The sequence below is a fragment of the Ambystoma mexicanum genome, chromosome 7p (genome assembly GCF_040938575.1).
Source record: "Ambystoma mexicanum isolate Mex_15411 chromosome 7p, UKY_AmexF1_1, whole genome shotgun sequence".
Lineage (NCBI taxonomy): Eukaryota > Metazoa > Chordata > Amphibia > Caudata > Ambystomatidae > Ambystoma > Ambystoma mexicanum.
In genome coordinates, this window is record NC_090939.1 from 5,457,827 (window position 1) to 5,474,740 (window position 16,914).

Sequence of the window (16,914 nt, forward strand, 5' to 3'; positions counted from 1 at the left end):
GCTGTCTTTCTCCTAACAACCAATCACTGGTCTCTGGGTCATACTGCCCCCATCCAATGACTGCCCTCTACCTAAGCCCCTCCTTTGCAGCCATCTTCATATTTTACTGCACCTTAGAGTGGTGGGAGTCCTCGTGATTAGCTCTCTGGCTTTTTGCTACGTTATCTTTTCTTTTTTGTCCCCCCCCCCAAGAGTTTTGCTCTATTTTTCGTCAATCAAGCCTCAAGCTCCACCGACCCATCATCTGATTAATGGGGACCCGTTTTGGATTTTTTTCCAGTGCCCCTCAAGTGCAAGTTTTCGTCGAGTTCACTTCTTGGAGGATTCCAGAAGATTCTTCAAGGCCTACACCGTGTGGACATGGCAGAGGAGAAGGAAGACTTGACGCCCCTGTACAGAGTTTGTCCTGGATGTGGCCTACGAAACACCTACTGACGATGGGCATACCCTATGCCTTTATTGCTTACATTCGGACCAAACGCACGTGGAAGAGGTCTGTGCGTTTTGCAAGGAGATGTCCCCCGCACCATGAAGGACCAGTGTGGACGTTTCACCGAATGGCTGCAGGCCAAGTCCTGTCGAGTTCCCTTCTTGGAGGATTCCAGAAGATTCTTTGAGGCCTACTCCACGTGGACATGGCTGAAGATAAAGGAGACTCGACGCCTCTGTTCAGTATCTGCCCTGGATGTGAACTAGAGAACCTTTTCCTGGACGATGGGCAGTCTGCCTTTACTGCCTACATTCCGACCAAACACATGTGGAGGAGACGGTTGCAAGCGGCTCTGAGTGGCTCCAGATGAAGATCCCGGCTGCGAGTGAGCCCCGAGCCTCACCCAGCAAGAGGAAATCCGAGACGTCTTCTAAGACCTTTGAGGGCGCTCCGGAGTTGGGGGCCCAACATAAGGCAAAGCACCACGGTTACCGGGCGCGCCCTCCATGGTGAAGGCCTCCAGCGCGTCCAAGATCGTGAAGGCCCAGGTTCACCAGGCGAAATATTCCCTTGAAGGAGTGGTGCTGTCCCTAGCTAAGGCCGCGTATGCGGGTTCGCAGGAGGCGGCCCCCAAGACGAGAGTTTCCCTGCCTGCGTGGAGGGAATCGTCTTTTCTACCCATAAAGAAGATACTGGTGAAGACTATGCCGATCATCTCCCCTAGACTGTCCCCGCTGGTCGAGCAGAAAAGGAGGGGGGGCGGTAGTCCTGCAGGCCTCGAACATCACCTCCATGGAGCTTTCTGGTCTGAAGGCTGTACTGGATAAGTTCGTCGGCCAGGTCCTACGGGAAGGACCCCGGCAAGGCAGATGTGGAGAGCGGCGACGAAACCGCCGAAGAGCAGCAGTGTGTAGAGGAGACGGAGGACATCACTCCACTGCCATCACTCCCGTCGCAACCACCGTAACTGCCTCCACCGCCAGCGGACATCCTGCAGGCACTGCACACCTTGTGCTGAGATTCGGACGAAGATGCCCCTGTCGCCGGCGGGAGATACTGCGGCGCCCGAGCCATCGGAGTCACCCCCTGTCAAGAGAAGGAGAGTACAACCCCTTGCTATCCTTTGCTGCCATCACCTCCTCCGAGGGACGATACGGAACCGATACAGCGATGACTGAGTAGACCTCCCGTTTCCAGTGCCCATGGCCTCGCTGCCCAACGAGATTGGCTCTTTGCATGCCATGATCTCCAGGGCCTCGGAAATTTTCCATCTTGCTCCAGAGGAAAAGTAAGGCTTATTGTACCAGCGCCGGGAGGCCAAGAAGACCGTGCTGTCGATCCCTCTATTGGACGATATTTGGGACAAGGGACTGTCCCTTATGAAAAACCTGTCCTCAGCCCCGGCGAAGAGGGACCGGTATGAGAAGAAGTACAGAGTGCCGAACTCTGCACCCAAGTGACTCAGAACCCAGCCATCCCCGGACTCGGTGGTCTTGGCAGCGGTGAGGAAGAAGTCTTCCGGATCCTCTGTGTCGACGTCCTCATCCTCCTCTCCACCCCGATGGAGAGGGAAAGAAGCTGGATGCCACGGGGGGGACAGGTCATTTCGTCGGCTGCAACGACGATCAAGACGGCCAATGCCCTGGCCATCTTGGCCTGTTACAACAGAGAGCTATGGTTCAAGATCGCTCCCCTCCTGGACTTCCTCCCCAACAAGAGAGCAGAGGCGCTGGAGATCCTGCAGGAAGGCGAGGTGGCATCGGACCATGCCATCAACGGTGGCCACGGACATCGCCGCCACAGGATTCCGTCAGATGGGTTTTGTCGTTTGCCTTCGTCGGCGGGGCTGGTTGAGGGCCACTAGCTTCCACCAGGACGTACAGTCGAGAGTGTTGGATATGCCCTTTGGGGACAACTTATTTGGCAAGACTTTGTATGAGTCTCTTCAGGCCATCAAGGCGGATACCAAGACAGCTTGTGCCTTAGGCACGCTCTAGCAGCGACAGCCTTCTTTTTGGACCTCCAGAGGGAATCCAAAGGTTTCGGTGGTGGCTCATCCTATCGTCAACCGTCCCGCTCTTCGGCTCAGATAGCCTTGGGGGCCGCAGTAAGTCCGGAAGTTGTCATTGCCAAGGCCCACAAGGTGGTGCCCACACAGCGAAGCAGGACTGAACCGGCCGTGACTTCGGGCCGCCACAAGCGCACCCCAGTGAGAGGCCGGCTGGCGAGCTTAGTCAGCGTGTGGAAGTCCATCTCCATCGACCGTTGGGTGCTGGACGCCCTGGCCCACGGGCACATTCTGGAATTTCAACAGAAGTGCCCGCGCATTCCACCAGTGTCCAGGAAGGAAAACGATGTCCCTCAACTTTTTCTGGAAGTAAGGGCCATGCTGAGGAAGGGCGCAATAGAACTCGTCCTAAAAAGGCTCCGGGGCTCCGAGTGTACTCCCGGTACTTCTTCGTCAGAAAGAAGACTAGCAGTTGGAGACCCATCCTAGACCTATGCTTCCTCAACAAGTACATCAGGACCCAGAAGTTCTGGATGGTCACCCTTCAGCATGTGCTGGGTCAGCTGGAAGAAGGGGACTTCCTGTCGTCGCTGACTTGGAGGATGTCTATTTCCACATCCCCATCCACAAGGGGCACCGCAAGTTTCTGCGCTTCGTGGTCCAAGGGCAGCATTACCAATTCAAGGCTCTTCCATTCGAATTGAAGTCGGCACCAAGGGTCTGGCACCAGTGGCGGCGTGGCTGCGCCTGCAGGGGATTCCCATCTACCCCTAACTGGACAATTGGCTCATACGAGCGAAGTCGAGAGAGACTGCCGTAGAGCACACGGCGGGGACTGTCCGGCTACTCGCGGAACTGGGGTTCTCCATCAACTTTGCAAATTCCTGCTTGGAGCCATCGCAGAACGCGCTGTTTCTGGAGGCCCTGCTCAACACTGTCGTGCCTGGCGGCCCAGTCGGAGAAGAGAATAGCGGCCATCCTGGGCAAGGTACAACAGCTGTTGGCCCTGAAGGTCGCCTGTGTAGGCTGCGGATGCGACCGCTGCAGGAGTTCCTCGACGCCCGTTGGATCCAGGTATCTGGAAGCTTTGAGGACAAGATCACCCTCGATGAGAGTTTCCGTCGAGCGATTCGGTGGTGGGGTGTCCGCGCACATCTGTTGGCGGGTGCAGATTTCCAGACCCTTCCCTTTCATCAGGAGACGGTCACGACGGGAGGCATCCCTGGAAGGTTGGGGAGCATACACTGGAAGTCTCAGCGCATGAGGCCCGTGGCTACCGGAGAAGTCGTTGCACATCAACGTTCTGGAGCTACGGGCAGCGTTTTGAGCCGTCAAGTCTTTCCTTCCGTCCCTCAAGGGCAAGGTGGTGCGTATCTTCACGGACAAAACCACCACAATGTTTAACATCTGCAAGAAGGGGGGGGCACCAGATCCCCAGCGCTTTCCAGGGAGGCGCAGGACCTATGGCGATGGGCTGTCACCCAGGAGATGTTCCTCGTCCCATTTCATTTGGAAAGAGTGAAGAACACTGTTGCCGACTCTCAGCAGGGAGCTGCGCTCGTGCCACGAGTGGGAGCTTCGGCAGCACCAAGTGGATCGTCTATTCCGACAATGGGGAAATCCCCAGATCGATCTGTTTGCGACTGCGACAAACACCAAGTGCCAGAGGTTCATCAGCAGGTTTCCCCGGCCGGGGAGCATGGGGGATTCGTTCTCCTTCCCCTGGGACGGCCTGTTCCTCTATGCTGTTGTTTTGCGACTCCTCAGTCAACTCAGACGGTCCCGGTGCAGGATGATCCTCGTCGCACCGGCGTGGCTAAAGCGGATATGGCACCCGGACCTTCTGGACATGTCAGCGTCCTCTACAGTCAAGCTTCCAGCAGACGCAGATCTTCACGCCAGGGAAGGAGGCGCGATTCTGCACCACGACCCAGGGTCGCTGAACTTGCAGGCCTGGCTCTTGCAGCGCTAGAGTTTGGAGGATACGATATCCCGGCGGACTGCAAGGAAGTGCTTTCCAAGGCCAGGGCTTTGCCTACACTGAAATGCTAAGGGCATCAGTGAAAGAGGTTTGCAGTCTGGTGCCGTGCACAGAAACTCGATCCTCTATGGATTACGGCTCTGCATGTTTTGCTCACCTGGACCCCACAGGGGTGTCGATCGGACCCGGACAGCTGCGGTCTCCTTCAATGTGATGCGTAGTGCAGAGATGACTGTCTGGACTGGCCCACCTAGTCTTGTCTGCTGGACCTGAAGAAGTGTTTTCCTGCAAGTGAAGACAGGGATTAACCACCTGTGGGTTTTAGTGATGGCCTCCTAACTGTTCTCACTCTCCCCCACTAATCACCTCGGATATCCCCTTAGTAACCTCACCTTATGTTCGTAAAAGATGAGCTCTCCATCATGCGTGTCTTGCAGAGGCGCGTAGATACCAGTTACTTCACTGGTTTGAAGGCGTTGGGAGAGTTCCGTTAAGTATTGATTCTGAAGTCCCTGGCGGGATTGGTAAGTATCAAGTTCAAAGAGTTCAATGTGCCCAATGTTCATTCTTGTCCCCTTCCTTCCTTAAGTTGCAACTGAGTTCATGGGAAGAAGGTCTCGTAGCTGCTGCTGGCGTTCAGGTAAGAGTCTGTGTTACCCAACGCAGTCCGGTAACTATTGCATGCGTTAACGTGTTGTTTTTCTCACTCTTTACAGATGCGGCATATGAAAATGTGGAGAGTTATGGAATAATACCGCCGGTGGTAAGTCTATGGTGGTAAGAGGTTGTATTTGTTGATTCCCCTGGCTCACCTTGTTTTTTCTTGTGTCCCCGAGGTGCCGGATTACGGTGAAGAAATGATGGAGACAGTGCCGGATCGAAAGATGCTGGGAGAACTGGTGAGTATGGCGCCGTGCTGGAGCTGGCGAATCGACGCGTGCAGGACTGATGTACTTTCCAGGTCCGGAGATGAAATGGTTCCGGAATTAGGTGAGGAATTTGAAATAAGTTCATTTTCTAACCTTGTCCTTTTCTTCTTTATTCTAGGAGCTCCGGATAGGAGGCGGGCTTGGCAGAAGACTGGATGCTGGCTGTAGGCACGCGTGCGTGGCAGAAGACTGGATGCTGGCTGCAGGCACGGTGAGCGTCACGCTGCTGGATGCAGAAATACGCGAAGCATGTGCTGCTGTTTGGGTGCAGCATGGTCTGCATCAGGTAAGTAAAGTCTATGAGCCTGGTGCCTGTGGCACCAGGACTGATTTCTATGATGAGCCTGGCGCTTAAGGCGCCAGGTCTGAACGCAGACAGCCCCTTGCTGGGGCTGATGAGGTTTAAACAAATGTCTGGATGCCTGTTCCCGGAGCTGAGGGCCTTGGTCCTGGTGCCCGGGGGTAGGCATCATGACAGCACTCCCCCCCCCAAGGGCCCTCCTAAAGTTGTTCTTCCCCCTGGCCCCGGTTTGTCTGGGAAGTTCTGATGTAATCTTTTCACCAACCGAGGTGTATGAACGTGGTCGCTAGGCTCCCATGATCTTTCTTGTGGTCCGTAGCCCTTCCAATCGATCAAATAAAAAAGTTTTGATTTAATCATCTTGGAGTCCAGGATATTTTTTACCTCGAATTCAGGTTCTCAATCTATCAAGATGGGGTCAGGTGGTTTGGTTAATCTTGTCCCTGGTTGAACTGGTTTTAGAAGTGAAACATGAATTCGCATATTAGAGGGTAATTCCAATTTGACGGCCACAGGGTTGATAATGGCCTTAATGGTGTAAAGTCCCAAATATCTAGGATTAAAAGTCCGAGTTCCCTTCAGAGGTATATGTTTTGTAGCCAGCCAAACTTGATCCCCAATCTGGTATTGTGGAGTTTCACTTCTATGTTGATAAGCATTTTTCTTGTATTTCTCTTTTGCTTGTTTCAAATGTTCTGTGGCTTCCTTAAAGGCTTGTGCAATAGTAGAGTGCAAATGACTAACTGCGGGCATTTCTAAGTGCTGAGGCGAATCGAGTTCTAAGGTATGAGGGTGATGTCCATATATGGTATAAAAAGGGCTTTGTCCAGTTCCTGAATGTACAGAGTTATTGTATGCGTACTCGGAAATCCATAAAATATCTTTCCAATTGCTTTCGGTCTGGTGTAGCATGCAGCATAGGTACTGTTCAAGGGTCTGGTTGGTCCTTTCCGTCTGACCATCGGTCTGGGGATGGTGACTTGTTGATAGCCTCATGTCGATTTGTGCCAGTTGACAACATTTCTTCCAAAAATGCGAGATAAATTGACTACCTCGGTCAGAAACCAATACGGAAGGGAATCCGTGTAATCAAACAATGTTTTCGAGGAACTCCTTGGCCAGAATCGAAGCAGAGGGTAACCCCTTTAAAGGAATAAAGTGGGCTATCTTGGAAAAAAGATCCACAATAACTAGGATGGTGTTAAATCCATTACATGGAGGTAGATCTGTAATAAAGTCTAAAGACAAGGTGTGCCATGGTGTAGGTGGAATATCCAAAGGTTGTAAAAGGCCAGCTGGTCTTTTCTTCTGACTTTTGTTTTGGGCGCAAATGCCACAAGACATCACAAATGACTTTACATCTTTTCGCCAAGTGGGCCACCAGAACTGTCTCTTAATTTCCGCTTCAGTTTTTGCGATACCTGGGTGCCCTTCCATCAGGGTGTCATGGTAATTGGAGATGACTAGTTCTTGTATTTCCTTGTGTGGTAGAAATAGTCGTCCTTGATAGTAAGGTAGGTCATTGACGACTGAGTAGTCCGGGCCTTTCTTTACCCAGTCCTGCAGGGTTGCTAGATCAAAGAGTTGTTGGATTTTTGAATGAATATCTTCTAGTGTCTGTAGAGTAGTTATGCCAAGAATTCTTTGCTCGGGAATTATTGGCACCGGTTCAGGGTTTGCATATGCTTCTCCCATCCCTATTCGGGATAAGGCATCTGCTTTGCCATTTTTACAGCCTGGTCGATAAGTGATCACGAAATCGAATTCGGCAAAGAACAATGCCCATCGAAGTTGTCGCGATGATTGGGCTTTGGCTGTTTTTAAATACTGCAGATTCCGGTGATCGGTGATTACGGTAATAGTATGCCTGGCACCAAGAAGATAGTGCCGCCAAGCCTTAAAGGCGGATTTGATGGCTAATAGCTCTTTATCGGTAACCGCATAGTTTAACTCAGGTGCTGAGAACTTTCTGGACCAAAACGCTACTGGGACAGGACAGCTCCCAGGGCTAAACTGGATGCATCAGTTTCTACTATGTATGGCAGCTCAGGGCGTGGATGCTTTAAGACAGGTGCTGATGTGAATTTCGCTTTCAGCTCTTGGAAGGCCTTTTCAGCCTCTTCGGTCCACAAGAAGCGTTTGTTTTTTCGCAAAAGTGCTGTGATGGGGTGTACAACATGGGAGAAGTCTGGAATGAATCTGCGGTAGAAATTAGCAAATCCGAGCATGCTTTCTACCCCTTTGACTGAACTGGGTGATGGCCACTTGAGAATTGCGTCCACCTTTCGAGAGTCCATTCCTGACTCCTTTTGGAGTCAGGATAAATCCAAGAAATTCAACTTCTGTAGCATGAAAAACACATTTTTCCAATTTTGCATATAGCTTGTGCTGGCCTAGTTTCTCAAGGACTGCACGCATGTGCTTAACATGGTCTGATTCTGAGGAGGAGTTCACTAGAATATCATCTATGTATACGACGACACAGACGTCAATGAGTTCACGAAGGACATCGTTCACAAAATACTGGAAGGCTGCTGGTGCATTTCACAACCCGAAGGGCATCACCTGATATACGAATAATCCATACTTGGTGCGAAAGGCAGTCTTCCTTTCGTCGCCTTTTTTGACACGTACCAGATGATATGCCCCTCGGAGATATAACGTAGTGTAGATACAAGCATCCTTTACTTGGTCTAGTCATTCGGGGATCAGAGGCAATGGGTATCCGTTTTTTTACCGTAATCTGATTTAATGCGTGGTCATCTTTGCACGTTCTAAGGTCACCTTCCTTTTTTGGCACGAAGAATAAAGCTGAGGATGCAGGAGACTTGGAAGGACGAATAAAGCCATTAGCAAGGTATTGTTCCAAGTATTGCCATAAGTGACGATTTTCAGTTTCCGTGAGGGCGTAGATTCTACTGCATGGGGGTTGTGCACCGGGTAGGAGGTTGATTTGTCAATCGTATGATCTGTGAGGAGGTAATGTATTGGCCTGTTCTTTTTGAAAAACATCCTGAAATTCTTGGTATTCCTGAGGTAACTGCACGATTGGGTTAACGACTGTAGCCAGGCCTTTGTTCAAAGTTTTCTCCGGGTAACAGGTGTGTGTACAATCCGGGAAGGTTATTCTCTTCTCTCGCCAATCTATACAAGGATTATGTGTTTCCAACTATGGCATCCCCAGTATTATCTGGAACTGTGGGGCTTGGATTAGATCAAACACAATAGTCTCTCGATGCCCATCTTGACTCAACAGTGTCATCTCTGTAGTGGAATGAGTTACAGGCCCTGAGGCAATCTCAGTTCCATCAACTGTGGTGATGTCATCCGAAGTGGTCTTTTTGCAAAGAGGGAGATTCATCCTTGACACCAATTCGTGGTCCATATAGTTTCCTACGGCCTCGTTATCTATGTATGCCCTTACTGCGTGCATACGTGATGGCTGCCTGGGATCAAGAAGGACCATTGGGATGATCAGATGCAAGGTCTGAGTGTCCTTCTTTAAGCTCGGCAAGCGGACCTCTACGCTTGTCGGGCGTGGTCATTTCCCGAATCAGGCTCTATGTGGCTTTTATCAGCAACTCCTACCACCTTCTTGGGTGGTTTTGTAGGGCAATCCCGTACAAAATGTCCTGAGGTTCCACAGTACAGACACAACTGCATCTGTCGTCTTCTTTCTCTTCCCTTTTGAGTTAAGGGTCCTTTAACCCCCCGATCTGCATAGGTTCAGATGCATCTGTTCCTTTTGGGGCAACGTTGGGTTTAACCAATACCCGGTTCTCGAATTTAGCTCGATCAGTCTTTCGGTTCTGAAGTCGGTGGTCTAGCTGGACCACTAAGTCTATAAATTCTGTGCAATCCTGAGGTGGGTTCACAACTTGAGCCAAGACACCTTTGAGTTCTCCCCGAAGTCCACGATGAAACAATGTAATTCGTTTTTCCTCCGGCCACCCGGTTTCCACCACCAACCTATTGAAGGTTGCAATATAGGTTAGCAGATCCTGGTTACCTTGTCGTAAGGATAAAAGTTTGTTGTCCAGGGCTTGACCCTGTGAGTGTCTGGCGAATAGTTTTTCCATGCTCCTTTTGAAAACCCTGAAAATCCCGGAGAAGAGGATCATCCTGGTTGACTAATGGAATGGACCATTCCACTCCGCTGCCACTAAGATATGACAATACAAAGGCTACTTTGGCTTGGTCATTTGGAAAGGCTCCCGGTCTGCATAAAAAGTGCAAGCGGCATTGGTTCATAAACACGGTAAACCTTTTGGGGTCCCCAGCAAAGCGTTCGGGTGGAGCTAACGGAATATTTCCTGGTAAAACCACTTGCACAGGATTGCTCGATGAAACGGGGTTTGGGTTTCCCCCATATCCAGGTAGGGGCGTTTGCCCAGCTTGGTTTTGCAGTAGTTGCCTAGCCAGATAATCCGTGCGCTCCTTTGAGACAATCAGTTCTCTCCTGAGGGCATTAGTCTCTTGGCTAGCGGCATGTACATCTGCCCTAAGTTCCCCCAATAATTGGGCCAGTTGGTCGGTTTCCGAGGTTTCCATAACACCCGGGTGGGTATTTGTAGAGAGGCTTCGCGTTCTGTTACGCTCACCTGGACCCCACGGGGGTGTCAATCAGACCCGGACAGCTGCGGTCTCCTTCAATGTGATGCGTAGTGCAGAGATGACTGTCTGGACTGGCCCGCCTAGTCTTGTCTGCTGCCACGAAGAAGTGTTTTCCTGCAAGTGGTGACAGGGATTAACCACTTGTGGGTTTTAGTGATGGCCTCCCAACTGTTCTCGCTCTCCCCCACTAATCACCTCCGATATCCCCTTAGTAACCTCACCTTATGTTCGTAAAAGATGAGCTCTCCATCCTGCGTGTCTTGCAGGGGCGCGTAGATACCAGTTACTTGACTGTTTTGAAGGCGTTGGGAGAGTTCCGGTAAGTATTGACTCTGAAGTCCCTGGCGGGATTGGTAAGTATCAAGTTCAAAGAGTTCAATGTGCCTGATGTTCACTCTTGTCCCCTTCCTTCCTTAAGTTGCAACTGAGTTTGTGAGAAGAAGGTCTCGTAGCTGCTGCTGGCGTTCAGGTAAGAGTCTGTGTTACCCAACGCTGTCCGGTAAATATTGCATGCGTTAACGTGTTGTTTTTCTCCCTCTTTACAGATGCGGCATATGAAAATGTGGAGAGTTATGGAATAATACCGCCGTTGGTAAGTCTATGGTGGTAAGAGGTTGTATTTGTTGATTTCCTTGGCTCACCTTGTTTTTTCTTGTGTCCCCTAGGGGCCGGATTTCGGCGAAGAAATGATGGAGACAGTGCCGGATCGAAAGATGCTGTGAGAACTGATGAGTATGGCGCCGTGCTGGAGTTGGCGAATCGACGCGTGCAGGACTGATGTACTTTCCAGGTCCGGAGATGAAATGGTTCCGGAATTAGGTGAGGAATTTGAAATAAGTTTGTTTTCTAACCTTATACTTTTCTTCTTCTTTATTCTAGGAGCTCCGGATTCGAGGCGGGCGTGGCAGAAGACTGGATGCTGGCTGCAGGCATGCGGGCGTGGCAGAAGACTGGATGCTGGCTGCAGGCACGGTGAGCGTCACGCTGCTGGTTGCAGAATAACGCGAAGCATGTGCTGCTGTTCGGGTGTGGTTTAAATAGCCTCCAAAGTAGTTCCAGGTAAGAAGTTCCCTAGAGCCACGCCCGAGTAAAAAATAGTCCCTGTAACAAAATAGTCCTATCCAGGCCTCATGTAGGCTTGGACTCTTTTGCAGCATGGTCTGTATCAGGTAAGTAAAGTCTATGAGCCTGGCGCCTATGGTGCCAGGACTGAACCCAGACAGCCCCTAGCCGGAGCTGCTGAGGTTTAAACAAATGTCTGGATGCCTGTTCCCGGAGCTGAGGGCCTTGGTCCTGATGCCCGGGGGTAGGCATCATGACACTGCATGTGCTGCCGTACTTACTGTCGCTGGCCAAGGCAGGGCTGGCTCGTGCTTCCATCAAGGTTCATCTGGCGGCTATCTCCTGCTACACCAGAACTCTGGGGCGGTTGTTGTTATGGTCCCACCACCTGGTCATGGAATTCATAAAAGGAATTTTCCGTTTGTTCCCGCCAGTGAAGGCTCCAGCCCTGGCATGAAAGCTCAACGTGGTGCTGACTAGGCTCATGGGTTCCCCATTCGAGCCTATGCATTCGGCACCACTGAGGTTTTCATCATGGAAGACGGCGTTTCTTGTGGTCATCACCTCTGCACGATGCGTGGGAGAGATCCATGCCCTCTTGTAAACCTCCTTACTTGACATTCCATGAGACGAGGGTGGTGCTTTCAGGCCCAAGGTGCTGTCGGACTTCCATCTCAACGAACCCTTGTGTTTCCTGTTTTCTTTTCGTCGCTGGATGAGAGGACTTTGCACTCGCTGGTGTGGCTAGAGCACTGAAGTTCTATGTGGGCCGCACAAAGAGTTTTCGGAAGACGTCACAACTGTTTGTGAACTTTGGCCCTGTGAACCAAGGGAAGGCCGTCTCCAAGGCTTCCGTTCCGAGGTGGCTGTCCGACTGCATCACCCATTGTCACAGGTTGACAAACCGATCGTTGCCTGGCCGTCCGAGAGCCCATTCGACCAGAGCGATCGCTGCAACTATAGCGTTCCTGTCTGGTGTGCCCCTGCTGGACATCTGCAGGGCTGCTACGCGGAGGTGGACGCATACCTTCACGAGATTCTACTGCGTCGACCGTGATTCCAGGGAGGAGTCCAGAGTCGGCCAAGCAGTGCTGCACAACCTGTTGGCTTGAAGGTGAGCCTGGTGAGGAGGTAACAGATGCTTAATGTTGAGCCTTGCTACCTCCCGTGGTTGTGCGTGTGTGTACTGCTATATATTCTTCATGAGCATGTGAATCCATGCCAGACCCCATGCTGGAGAAGGAACAAGTTACTTACCTGTAACTGTTGTTCGCCAGCATGGGTCTGGCATGGATTCACATGCGAACCCTCCCGCCTGCCCCTCTGCGGCTCTTCACTTGGTCATACTGCCACTTTACGTGCAACAAATCTGAAGATGGCTGCCAGAGGAGGGGCTTAGGTAGAGGGCGTCATTGGCTGGGGGCAGTATGACCCAGAGACCAGTGATTGGTTGTTAGGAGAAATATGGTTCAGAAGTGAAACTGATTTTTTCTTTACCGAGGATTCCCAGACTGACGTGGAATATTCATGAGCATGTGAATCCATGCTGGAGAACAACAGTTACAGGTAAGTAACTTGTTCCTTCCTATACATATCTTGGAGGGGTGGGGGGGTGCCACCTCCTGCCTGAACACTGCACCACAGGTGTAGTCTGAACATACGAACTACACAGGAATTGGTTTCTCAAATGAATCCTACATGGCTGCCTTGACCTCCCAGGACCATGGCCACTTGGGCACATTCTTAATACTGCCTCTTGTCTCACTTGACTTAATCCAGCGAGGGACCTGCAAGGAGCTAGCCAATTGGGCCCTTTGAAGTAAAATGGCTTCAGCTGTTGCTGTGAATTTAGAGTACTCTTGGGACACCCTGACCTGGGTGCCTTGAAAGTGTTTCATCCCCATTGAGGAATCTCTGGGAATGTGTAACTCGGCAAGGGTGAAATGAAAGCTGTGGCCCAAACATTGACCCTTGGTGTTTGCATAAAATGGATGGTGTACCATAGCTTGCAAATTGAATTTAGTGAAACGAGTAGCCCAAGAACCACCTCCCCCCCCCCGGCCTCAGTGGCTTAGTACAGAGACTATCCTGGAAGCTGGTCACTGGCTATGTCCAAGTAATGTCTCCTGCTGGAAGTCCCATGAAGGGTGATTTGGTATTTTTGTTTAGTTATACCAAGCTCTCTTGTTTGGTTTATCTTCTTTACTTTTTTTGCATCAGCACATCTTTGCTTGCTTCTTGGTGTACAGCTTCAGAATTGGATCCCTTTTAACCTGTTGGCACGCTCCTTTCCCCGTCTCTGAATTGCTGGGACTGGATTAAGGCTCAGATTCTACTTGAGGCCATGCTGAGAAGGGAAGCCACTTGCCTGTAACTGCTTGGGTGGGGGGGGGGTCTTGGAGTTCTTCCTTTCTTGGGATGTTGGGGCGTTTCGTTCTCTAGGGTGGGATCTTCCATGCAGACTTGGGGAAGGCTTGCCTGCTGGAGGCCTAGTGCTGGAAGGCAGTGGAACCGTCCGGCGAGCATGCAGCTTGGTGGGTTATTGATTGCAGGCGCTGGAGCACTTTCTTGCACTCATGACCTGCACTTTGTTTTCTAGGAACAAGATCCTGATCTTTGGACTCTTTGAGGAGACTGCCCTGGCTGCTTTCCTTTCCTACTGCCCAGGACTGGAAGTGGCGCTCAGGATGTACCCCCTCAAGTAAGTCTTCTATCCAGATTCTATCCAGATTTATTTTCTCGGAGGTCATTAGTGTATTTTTTGGTGGGCTATACTGGGTGGGAAGAGCTTGATTTTCTACTTGCGATGGTGTGTGCACATTTACTGCAGGGAAACGATGTGGCCTTCTTGGACTGGTCTCGGGTTGTGCGTCCTGGTCTCGGGTTGTGCGTCCTGTTCTCGGGGGTGCATCCTTTCTATTTGAGCCATTGTTCATGATGCAAGTGGTCTTCTGCCACCACTGGTGGCAAAGCAAAAAGGGGGCTGGGTTCTGTAGGGGCGGCAGATGTAAAACATATGGCGTTGGTGGGTGCAGGTCAGAATTACCCCGGTGGCATAAATGCCAATCTGCTTTTTTAAATGGATTTGGTGGATAAACTTGTGGGGTCATAGGGAGAAGCCCAGGATCTGAAATGGGGGAGAGGGGGATGGGTACTGAAGAGGAGAGGTTAGTTATGGCTCGCTTGGTGTTAAATGTTCTAATTGCTTGGTCTATGGTTATAGTAACCTACCGTTGTAGTCCACAGGTCAAGATTTGGGAATAACGGAGTAGAAGTCCCTTTTATGACCAATCCTAGTAGTTTCCCCAAATACACGACCCAGTCGTGTTTTATGTTGATGTTCGTGCTACATGCCATTAGAATGATGCATAGGGCGCGGGTTTGCAGTGAGACAGCGTAAAGGCTGTAACTGGGACCCATTGAGGGGGCGGCTCTGGGGTGATCTGTTGGGGTGTGTGGAGAGTGCTGCTCCTCAGCGTTCTGTGTGAGTCTTTGCTCGACGCTGTCTCTTCTCTCCCTACAGACCGACGTGGTGGTTCTGTGCCTTTCCATACTCCCTCCTTATATTTGTGTATGACGAAATCCGGAAACTCATCATTCGAAGCAGCCCTGGTGGTAAGTGCGTGTGCCCTCTGCTGCTTCTCGGACGGTGTTCTAGGGCACAGCAAGGGGGTTTCTTGTGGGGGGTTGGGGAGGTTAACTTTAAGCTTTTCTAATTATTTGTCATAAGTTGCATCAAGTTTCTTTAGCAGAACAGTGTCCTCTCAAAGACCTAGTTTGCTTTTGAGGGGGGTATTTTGTAAATGAACTCGGCTGTGCTGTCCCAGTGGTCATTGTTCCCATTGATAATGAAATCGCACCTAAAAGTGGGGTCAGGACCCACGTCTTTCCCGGGACAGGCCCCTGTAAGGAGTGCTTGTTTCTCAACGTATTGTCTCATGTGTTTTTGTTTGTTTTTCCCCAGGTTGGGTGGAGAAGGAATCGTATTATTAGTTGGTGGTTGCAACATTTCACACAGGTGCGCATGCGCGCACTCTGTCCTCGTCAGAAAGACACGGCCTCGTGTGGATGGGGCACCGGCACCTGGACCATGTCTTGACCGCTCTGAGAGTGGTAACAATTCAATGTGCCTTTTCCTTTTTGTTTTAAAAGGAAAGATGTGGTTTTATATCTGGATTTTTACAAATGAAGGCAGATTCTAACAGTCTGACTTTTGGGCGGACTCTGGTGCATTTCTTCTGAAACCACCGCCTCTGCACAGTTACATTAATTGGATGGATGTTCTTCCGATGCAACACATTTCAGTTTGGCTAATCTGTATGAATAAAGTCTTTTGTTGTAATACTGCCTGACTCCTGCTAATACATGGTGTGAGGAGAACCGGATTATTGTGTCAGTGTTGCTAATGCTGTGAGGATCGAGGCATGCCCAGGGGCGCTGCTAGGGGGGGGGGCTAAGGGGGCTATAGCCCCGGATCTTTTCCAGACCTAGCAACTCCCCTGGGCATGCCAGATGGGGGTCAAAGAAATGAGAGCATTCACCGTGATTCCGCTCCCAGATATCAGTTTTTGCTTTGGCATTTGCCATGCCTTCTCACTGGAATAGTCCCATCAAAGCCATCACTTGAAGCGGCCCCTAGTCTGCACCCACCCTGCTTTTTACGTTAGCAGTATCCAGGAGTTGCTTCATTTCTGCTGCAGGCTCAAATTTAGAGTAACCGTTGGCCTTGCCAGGATTCTGCAAGGAGCTGGTTTACATCTGAAATGAAGCCATTAGATTTCAGAAGACTTCTTCGAAATACCAATGATCGCTCCCATAGGGAGTGAGTGGGGCATGGTGGGTTGAATAAGGAGGGACCGAGTTGTGGGAATGGCTGAGGGTACTAGCGCCGCCACTGCGGAGTAAATCAAACCTCACCTCCAGGCTGTGTCCCGCCTCATCACGTGTCTATGCCAATATTTCAGCCCATAGACAGTGCGTTCTGTGTTAATAGCCAAAGAGCACCTGGGTCGCCTATTTTTGTTTCTTGCCTAGGCACTGGCATTGTATTCATCAGCACAAATCCCGAGCATGCGCTTCTAATTTTGAATTTCCTATTGACCTCCCGAGCAACCGGGTAAATGCGCCTGTCGTAATATTTGTTTAATTTGGCCAACTTTATCGATAGACTTGTATGTCTAGATGAATGTAACGTTTGTCCCCTAGCTGCTCCAATCCGCGTCCTCTTTTTTGCAACCCTCCCCGTTCATGGTTTAATGACCATGCGCTTGTAAGACATGTGCTGAGGTTTGCTGGTCAGCACTGCTACTGGCAGAACATCTTCAGTGGATGGGGCAAAGCCAGAGCCACCCAGCGGCATTCACAGCACCGCAGAAGTACTCTGGGCACCAACTGATGGTGCTGAGATAGAGGATCTGTAAATCCACTTTATAGGGTTAAGCCGCAAGGAAGGCTCTTGCCGCTGTTATTTCAAATATGAAGTGTGTGTGTTGGGGGGTTGGCGCCTATACACTAGTGTTGCCAGGCACCATGGGAAAGAAAGTAGAGCAACAACTGTTCTATTTGCCTTTTGACAACCCTCCTGTGCAA

At 50.7% G+C, this 16,914-nt stretch overlaps 1 protein-coding gene across 1 annotated transcript in view; it reads left to right on the top strand.

Annotated features, from left to right (window-relative positions):
* Positions 1 to 15,669, top strand: part of LOC138525604 (sodium/potassium-transporting ATPase subunit alpha-1-like) — a 136,380-nt gene extending 120,711 nt beyond the window's left edge. Inside the window, exons 21-23 of the mRNA XM_069635644.1 lie at positions 13,925 to 14,026; positions 14,849 to 14,940; positions 15,290 to 15,669. Coding sequence (XP_069491745.1) covers positions 13,925 to 14,026; positions 14,849 to 14,940; positions 15,290 to 15,318 — 223 coding nt within the window. The 3' untranslated portion in view covers positions 15,319 to 15,669. The remainder of the gene's footprint in view (positions 1 to 13,924; positions 14,027 to 14,848; positions 14,941 to 15,289) is intronic.
* Positions 15,670 to 16,914: the final 1,245 nt, after the last annotated feature.